General features: G+C 41.2%; 2 protein-coding genes across 4 annotated transcripts in view; one reads left to right on the forward strand and one right to left on the reverse strand.

Moving 5' to 3' along the window:
- LOC117588523 (histone-lysine N-methyltransferase 2D) overlaps nucleotides 1-5,412 on the forward strand; it is an 8,355-nt gene extending 2,943 nt beyond the window's left edge. For both annotated transcript variants that reach the window (XM_034279878.1, XM_034279879.1), the window contains exons 3-4: nucleotides 3,708-3,927; nucleotides 4,003-5,412. In XM_034279878.1, coding sequence (XP_034135769.1) covers nucleotides 3,708-3,927; nucleotides 4,003-5,099 — 1,317 coding nt within the window. In that variant the 3' untranslated portion in view covers nucleotides 5,100-5,412. The remainder of the gene's footprint in view (nucleotides 1-3,707; nucleotides 3,928-4,002) is intronic.
- On the reverse strand, nucleotides 1,012-2,166 carry LOC117588525. Of its 2 annotated transcripts, none has more exons than XM_034279880.1 (3): nucleotides 1,942-2,166; nucleotides 1,757-1,879; nucleotides 1,012-1,492 (listed from the first exon to the last, which is right to left on the reverse strand). In XM_034279880.1, the coding sequence occupies exons 1-3, from the start codon at nucleotides 2,031-2,033 to the stop codon at nucleotides 1,162-1,164; spliced, it is 546 nt and encodes a 181-aa protein (XP_034135771.1). In that variant the 5' UTR covers nucleotides 2,034-2,166; the 3' UTR covers nucleotides 1,012-1,161. The 2 variants fall into 2 exon arrangements, with proteins under 2 accessions (XP_034135771.1, XP_034135772.1); XM_034279881.1 differs by having other exon boundaries at nucleotides 1,757-1,876; nucleotides 1,942-2,163.
- Nucleotides 5,413-8,725: the final 3,313 nt, after the last annotated feature.

The raw sequence follows: 8,725 nt of genomic DNA on the forward strand, positions 1-8,725 counted from the left end.
TCAGAAAAACAAAAAAAAAACTAAAGAACTAATTTAAATTGTAATTTGAGAAAAGATTTGGAAATCATAAAGAAGAAAAAATGTAACACACTCCGCGAATTCTGAAAACAATTTTAAAACGAATCCTAAAGCAATTTTAATTGAAATTGATATTCAAAAAAAGAAAAGAAATGTTAAAAAAATCTAAAAAACAAGATAAATAATAGAAAGAAAGATAAAAAAAAAAGATGTACAACAGAATGGTTAAACAAAAAATAGGAACAAACATTTATGATTTACACACACCCACACACACACACACCTACACCCAAAACCCATAGAATACTTGCACCGAAGATCGTTCAAAGAAATAAAGAAAGATAGGAAAGAAGAGAAAGGAAAAAAAACGATTTTCTTGAGTTGTTTTTGTTGTTTATTTTAAATTCAAACAAAACGAGAAGGGGCGTGTGAGACTCTTCTTACGCGTCACAACTTTTATACCCGGTACTCAGTGGAACATCTGTACTTTAACGGTCAATTTTAAATTTTACATTTTTTCTACATCTTTCATCAACATTTACATCTACATCACTTCTCAGAGAGAGACAGGCTGCAGAGGCAGAGGCCGCTGTGGATCGCCAGTCCATATTAGCGAGTCCAGATTGAAGTCGCCAACAACGAAGAGGTGCTGAATGTCTTAAATTGTGGTGCTGAAGAGAGTGCTTCACTGAAGATCAAGCGCCGGGTTGTTCTTGTTGTTGCTGTTGTGTCGAAGAGGAATGCCCAATGTAATACAACGGGATCGGGTTGCTCATAGCAAAGAGGCGTACAAGTGCCCTCACCCTCCTACGATTTGTTTGTGGCACATCTTTGCTCCTGGATCTCTATCCCATATCATAGACTCGTAGAATATATAATTTGAATGGTTTTATTTATATTTCTATCTGTATCTGTATCTGTATCGGTTTCTGCTGCTTGTATTTGTATTTATCTGTGTTATTTTGTGTGTATTTTTTCTTTCAAAATTTAGTTTTTGCGGGACATTTTGGTGGACTTGGTGTGCGTTTTCTTTTTTGTTTTCTTGTTTTCCTGTCACAAATGGGATGTCCCCGGCATTTCATTCTGCAGGGCATTGGCTTGTTCCACTTCAGGCGGCACAACGACAGTCAGAGCATCTTCTCTCTATGCGTCTGGCATAGGGCTATCTATATCCATCGTCGCCCCATGGTAGCCACGTGGCATCATCTTGCGAAAGTCGGGCAACTGAATCTTTGATATAAAGCCCCTTCTCTTGAGTTCCTCGCCATATGCATATGTATCAAAGATCTCAGGCACCTCGACAGCCCCACCGGACTTCTTCTTGTCCCGAATTTTAACATTGATATCGAACCCTGGCGTGGAAATGGTGGGTGGCATGGGGCCCATAACTCTCATCCAGATGGGATTGCTGGTTAAGGGATAGGGGGCCGATGGCTCCTTGCTGCGTTGCTGTAACAATTTGGCATGAAAAGAGCTGTAAAATAGAAAGAAAGGATCTTTAAGAAATGTTCTATGCATCCCCTCGATACACCGCGAATTATCAATCAAATTAAGTGCAGAAAAAGTTTGGCATGGTTCTCTATTCCTATTAAAATTTCTTTCCGATCTAGACAAAAATATTATTGTCACATGTAGCTTTTGTAGTGTACAATTTAATTTCACACCCAAGAAAGTTGTGGATCATTTTACGACCCATGGAATAGGAGAATTTGCAACTATATTCTTCAAATTTACTTACCAACAATACATTTTCTCCCCCTCTGCGCAATTTTCTTGGTTCTGGCTTCCATTTTGCCGTGCCACGTAGTCGCAGTAGAAATTGGCCTCAGATTTATTGCGGTGTTCTAACTCCTCTGTGCTGCTGGAATGTTCCATTTTGTTTGAAAATGGTCCCGGAATTTGTTTTATATTTGTTTCCCTTACCTTTGGGCTGCCACTGGCTCGGCCACTTCAATGTCCCCGTCTTGCCCTCGACTAGCTTTATTTTTCACAATCTTATTGCTCTTTTTGCCCATCTTGATGTTTTGCTTTACGACTCAAATGAAAATTAATCCAATGACAAGCGAAAAGCTAAACGTGTGGATCAAAGTTAGTTTGAATCGTGATATTTTGAAACAAAATCAAATATTAAAAGTTACTGATTCACACAAAAATTATTATACAAAGCAAAAAAAAATAATATTTAGGACCGTTCCCTACGAGTTACACAATTGGAATGAACTAAATCCTGGCTTTGCCTTCGACCCTAACAAACTCCCAAGTCAGAGCCTACCTAGACGGGGAAAGTTTTGTGTTTTTATATAAGGAAGTACTGAGTACTGCCACTGTTACACTCATGGGCATAATATTATGCCACAGACACTTACCATTTCAACTAGATCTAGCCACAGGAGTAGGCACTCGTCTTGGTGTCGGATCGCAGCTAATGAACAAGGGAAAAATGCAGAACGCATTTCCGGCATTTGGCTAATTAAACACCAATCACCAGAATACAGAATGTTAGACACTTGGGTGCACAGGCAACAGTCAGGGAAAAAGGAAGGCAGTGGCAACAAAATCTTGCAATTACTTTTTACATCATTGTCAACTTGGAATTAAATGTCAAATATTTGTAAAAATTAAATTACATTTCTTGCATATACTCTGGCATAAATTTGGGGGATTTGGGATTATTTCATTTGTGTTCGTCGGCATTTAATGGCCAGTGGGGACAGTGAATGGCTTCAGAGGCATTCAATAAACCAGAATCAATGCAATTTGTCAAAAGAGTTTCTCCGAAGGAAGGCCGGGGTTGAATATTATTTATTTATTCGCCAGCAGATTACTTAATCTTCAACTGGCTAAACTATCTTATCTTTATCTTACATAATAAACTAATAATAATGAGGAAAACCATAAAAATATGAATATTAAATATGAACAAGAAGGGACGTGGGCAGGGCTCATTTTTTAAATACACTTGTAACAGTGTGAGCAAACAGAAGTCTGGATGCAAAATTTTCCGGCTCTAGCTTGTATATCAAGATCAAGAATGTATATACTTTATGGGGTCGGAAACGTTTCCTTCTGTACGTTACATACTTTGTGCACAAATACAACATTACCTATGTACTCTTCGAGTACCAAGTATAAAAAGTTAATCAAGCTAATGAGCAGAAAGCAACAGAAAGACTCCCATATAACCATGAATGGTAACACTTTAAATACATTTCTTGGATTTTTATGTGAAGCCATCAGCAGAAATTCCAACACGTAATTTGCTTCAACAGAAACGGTCACATTAAGCAAACGAGCGCGCAAGTAACAACATTTTCGTAAAGCCTGCCGACTTGTAAAGCAATTTTCCGGTCAAAATGATGCATGCAAAGGAGGAGGACAAAGACGAGTCCACCAGTGCCAACGGCACGTTGAATTCGAGCGCCGGCAGCAACATCAACGATACTGCTGCAACGACAAGCACCGCCACAACAACCATAGCAACTCGCACTACAGGACGCCTCAAGGTAAGTTACAATTTCCCCCCGATTTACCAAATACCTCCTGGTACTGAATATTCATTCATTTCACTTGCCCGCCGCAACTAATAGAAGCCCAAACAAGTGTACGATCCATCCTACAACTATGTTCGATACCGCAACACAACGCCAGCAAACGCCACAGCACAGACGGCGCCAATGCCGGCACCGGCCGCGACCGCCACAGCAGCGGTCCCAGTGCGTGTTACATCGCCTGTGGCGGTGGCTGCAACCAAGCCAGATTCAGTTGCCAATGCTGATGCCCAAGATGCTGAGTCAGGCGCCCAGCCGCAGCGTCAGTATGATATATGTCAGAAATGCAAACAGATGGAAGTAAAGCGTGGCTCTGGACACAAAAGTAATTTTCTTGGTTGCAAGAGCTGCCTGCACAAATGTAAGTTACAGTCGCAACACACCGTACCCTACACACACCCACACACACACACGTTTCTTGTTATGCATTTTTCAGGGCATTTCTCGTGCATGTCCATCAGTTTTGATGTCCTCTCGGTTGCTCGCAAGAAGTACAAATGCCCCTCGTGCCGCAATTGCAGCATTTGTGGCGCCAAGGGAACAGACTTGGCCATTTGCTCAACTTGCGTTTATTCGTTTCATCGCGATTGCCATGATCCGCCATTGAGCGGCTCCGATCTCAGTGAGCGCCAGTGGCAATGTCACAGCTGTGAGCACGAACCGAACCACAACAATAACAACAACAACACTTCGGGTGGTGAGCATACTGGACGCAAATCGTATCCGGGACGCATGAAGCGTGCCCAGTCTGATCCCGCTGGTCAGGAGAAGCAGGCAAAACTCGTGAAGGAGTCAAAAGAAGAAACAAAACGCGCCACCAAAAAGAAAGAGAAAGCGGCAAAGCAAGAGGGAGAGGGAGAGCATAAGCAAAAGAAAGAGGAAAAGAAAAAGGAAAAGGAAGAGCTAGAGCTAGAGCCACAGTCAGAGCTCAAAGAAGAGGCCGATAAACGCTTGTCCACTGATGAATCAGACATGCCCATGGAGGCAGCTGCTGCTGTTGAGGAGCCTAAAGTAGAGACCAAGGAGGAGCCAGAGGTAATGCCAGCTGAAACCATGCCCGAGCCAATGGAGCAAGAAACTGCAACAGAAACTGAGCATAAATCTGTGGCAGCAGAAGCTGCTGCTGCTGCTCCTGCTTCTCCACAGCTGGTGGAACAAATGCCGCTCGGCATGGACATGGATCCGCAGCCATTGGAAGCGGCAGCGGTGCCAAATGGCAGCGATGATTATGAGCCACCACCGCCACCGCTACTGGTACGATTACCTGCTGACGACGTACCGGTGACTTCGTCGAATCCCGTGAGCAACTGGACTACCGAACAGGTTACCGCATATGTGTCACGTTTCTATCCGGAGGAGGCACAAGAACTCAACAGACAGGACATGGATGGTGAAGCACTGTTGATGCTTACGCGCGAGGATATGATACGATGTTTTGGCTTTAAACTTGGCCAAGCACTGCGCGTATTTCAGGTCATACTTGGCCTACAAATGCGCAACAACATTGTATCGCTAGGCTGGTCATCCACTTAGTTTTTAGCAGCTTCCCTAAGGATACATTTACAGACTTAAGTTAGATATTTTTTTGTTTGTTGTTTTTCGAACCTTAACTACAAAGTAACGCGAATACTCCGACGTCGAAAAAATCGTAGTAAACTAGAAACCATTAGTATAAGTTTTTATTTTTTAGTTTGAAAAAAAAGACACTCAAAATGTTTGTGATCGAAAACGAATTTCGAAACATAATTTAGACAGACACACACGCGCGGTCTTTCTCTAGTCAGAAGTAGACAAATTTCCCGACATCGTTGCTGGAAAATTCATTTAAAAATAAGTTCAGAAAATGCTTCAGACCGCTTCAGAAAAATGTACATGAAAGGCACTTCAATTTAAATGTAAAGCTCTTTAGCACTCAAAATCAAAATATGTATAAATAATAATCGTACCAGCAACTCTCAAATTAAAATTAAGAACAGCGAACACTAAAGGAACGCTCAAATTTAAACGAATTGGTACAGTTTTCCGCTTTTAAAGTTACGAACTTGCATAAAAAATAAGCCTTAAAATAAGAATAATTTTAAATTTAATATAATGAAAACGGCAAACCTCTTTAGGTACCTAAAATACTTGAAGAAATCCTTTAAAATGTATAAGTAACTCTCAAGTCTAAGTAACTTTAGTGCGCGATTTAGTAATTTTTTTGGTACTTAAAGATGTTTGACAGAATTCAACAAAATTTGGGTCTTAGAAGTTGCGAAAACTACACAAAATAGCGAAGAAAGAGAAGAGAAATCCTTAAAAATGTATAAATAATTCTCAGAAAAGAATGTTGTACACTCGACAGAAATTCGGAAATTCAACAAAATTTGGCTCTTTAGCAATTGCGAAAAATAAACAAAAAGCGAACGAAATCGGCAAACCTCTTTTGGTAGCTAAAAAATTTCTAAATTTAATTTGAGAAATTCTAAAAAATGTTTAAAATGTTCGTAATTTAAATTTAAATAGAAACAAGAAAAGAAAATGTACACTGCACAGAATTCAACAAAATTTGGCTCTTAAGCAGTTGCGAAAACTAAAGAAACATAAAGAAAGAATAATTAAAAATGAACTGTACTAAAAGCAGGAGAAGTCTTCAGAAAAACAAAAAAAAAACTAAAGAACTAATTTAAATTGTAATTTGAGAAAAGATTTGGAAATCATAAAGAAGAAAAAATGTAACACACTCCGCGAATTCTGAAAACAATTTTAAAACGAATCCTAAAGCAATTTTAATTGAAATTGATATTCAAAAAAAGAAAAGAAATGTTAAAAAAATCTAAAAAACAAGATAAATAATAGAAAGAAAGATAAAAAAAAAAGATGTACAACAGAATGGTTAAACAAAAAATAGGAACAAACATTTATGATTTACACACACCCACACACACACACACCTACACCCAAAACCCATAGAATACTTGCACCGAAGATCGTTCAAAGAAATAAAGAAAGATAGGAAAGAAGAGAAAGGAAAAAAAACGATTTTCTTGAGTTGTTTTTGTTGTTTATTTTAAATTCAAACAAAACGAGAAGGGGCGTGTGAGACTCTTCTTACGCGTCACAACTTTTATACCCGGTACTCAGTGGAACATCTGTACTTTAACGGTCAATTTTAAATTTTACATTTTTTCTACATCTTTCATCAACATTTACATCTACATCACTTCTCACGCCAACACGCTCCGTTAGCTCGCCCCCTCCCCTAGAAACAGTCTGCAGAGGCATAGGCCGTTGACTACACGAAGCAGAGTGTGAATGAAAGAATGTGAAAAAAACATCAAAAGCTGCTGGACACGGTGGGTTTGGCCAGCGGAAATTAATTTCTTCATTGTGGCTATAATATGATCCAATCGGATCCCAATCGGATTCTCTTATCTTCAAAATTGTAGCTTTGGGAGGTTTTCGCCCTTTTGCGGGAGCGGGGCTCATATTTTAAATATGAATGCAAAATTTGGTGGCGGTAAACAAGACGGACAGACAGATATATACTCGGTTATTGATGCTGATCAAGAATGTATTTCCTTTATGGGGTCGGAAACGTTTCCTTCTGTACGTTACATACTTTGTGCACAAATACAACATTACCTATGTACTCTTCGAGTACCAAGTATAAAAAGTTAATCAAGCTAATGAGCAGAAAGCAACAGAAAGACTCCCATATAACCATGAATGGTAACACTTTAAATACATTTTTTGGATTTTTATGTGAAGCCATCAGCAGAAATTCCAACACGTAATTTGCTTCAACAGAAACGGTCACATTAAGCAAACGAGCGCGCAAGTAACAACATTTTCGTAAAGCCTGCCGACTTGTAAAGCAATTTGCCGGTCAAAATGATGCATGCAAAGGAGGAGGACAAAGACGAGTCCACCAGTGCCAACGGCACGTTGAATTCGAGCGCCGGCAGCAACATCAACGATACTGCTGCAACGACAAGCACCGCCACAACAACCACAGCAACTCGCACTACAGGACGCCTCAAGGTAAGTTACAATTTCCCGCCGATTTACCAAATACCTCCCGGTACTGAATATTCATTCATTTCACTTGCCCGCCGTAACTAATAGAAGATCAAAGAAGTGTACGATCCATCCTACAACTATGTACGAAACCGCAACACAACGCCAGCAAACGCCACTGCACAGACGGCGCCAATGCCGGCACCGGCCGCGACCGCCACAGCAGCGGCCCCAGTGCGTGTTACATCGCCTGTGGCGGTGGCTGCAACCAAGCCAGATTCAGTTGCCAATGCTGATGCCCAAGATGCTGAGTCAGGCGCCCAGCCGCAGCGTCAGTATGATATATGTCAGAAATGCAAACAGATGGAAGTAAAGCGTGGCTCTGGATACAAAAGTAATTTTCTTGGTTGCAAGAGCTGCCTGCACAAATGTAAGTTACAGTCGCAACACACCGTACCCTACACACACCCTCACACACACACACACACACGTTTCTTGTTATGCATTTTTCAGGGCATTTCTCGTGCATGTCCATCAGTTTTGATGTCCTCTCGGTTGCTCGCAAGAAGTACAAATGCCCCTCGTGCCGCAATTGCAGCATTTGTGGCGCCAAGGGAACAGACTTGGCCATTTGCTCAACTTGCGTTTATTCGTTTCATCGCGATTGCCATGATCCGCCATTGAGCGGCTCCGATCTCAGTGAGCGCCAGTGGCAATGTCACAGCTGTGAGCACGAACCGAACCACAACAATAACAACAACAACACTTCGGGTGGTGAGCATACTGGACGCAAATCGTATCCGGGACGCATGAAGCGTGCCCAGTCTGATCCCGCTGGTCAGGAGAAGCAGGCAAAACTCGTGAAGGAGTCAAAAGAAGAAACAAAACGCGCCACCAAAAAGAAAGAGAAAGCGGCAAAGCAAGAGGGAGAGGGAGAGCATAAGCAAAATAAAGAGGAAAAGAAAAAGGAAGAGCTAGAGCCACAGTCAAAACTCAAAGAAGAGGCCGATAAACGCTTGTCCACTGATGAATCAGACATGCCCATGGAGGCAGCTGCTGCTGTTGAGGAGCCTAAAGTAGAGACCAAGGAGGAGCCAGAGGTAATGCCAGCTGAAACCATGCCCGAGCCAATGGAGCAAGAAACTGCAACAGAAACTGAG

Source organism: Drosophila guanche, unplaced genomic scaffold (genome assembly GCF_900245975.1).
Source record: "Drosophila guanche unplaced genomic scaffold, DGUA_6, whole genome shotgun sequence".
NCBI lineage: Eukaryota > Metazoa > Arthropoda > Insecta > Diptera > Drosophilidae > Drosophila > Drosophila guanche.

What these genes read in the sequence shown, in the direction of transcription:
- LOC117588525 (XM_034279880.1), bottom strand. Translation starts at nt 2,033, where the DNA reads ATGGGCAAAAAGAGCAATAAGATTGTGAAAAATAAAGCTAGTCGAGGG. An exon ending in GAGCCAGTGGCAGCCCAAAG is followed by an intron (nt 1,880 to 1,941) that starts GTAAGGGAAACA and finishes GGAACATTCCAG; the next exon opens with CAGCACAGAGGAGTTAGAAC. An exon ending in GGGGAGAAAATGTATTGTTG is followed by an intron (nt 1,493 to 1,756) that starts GTAAGTAAATTT and finishes TCTATTTTACAG; the next exon opens with CTCTTTTCATGCCAAATTGT.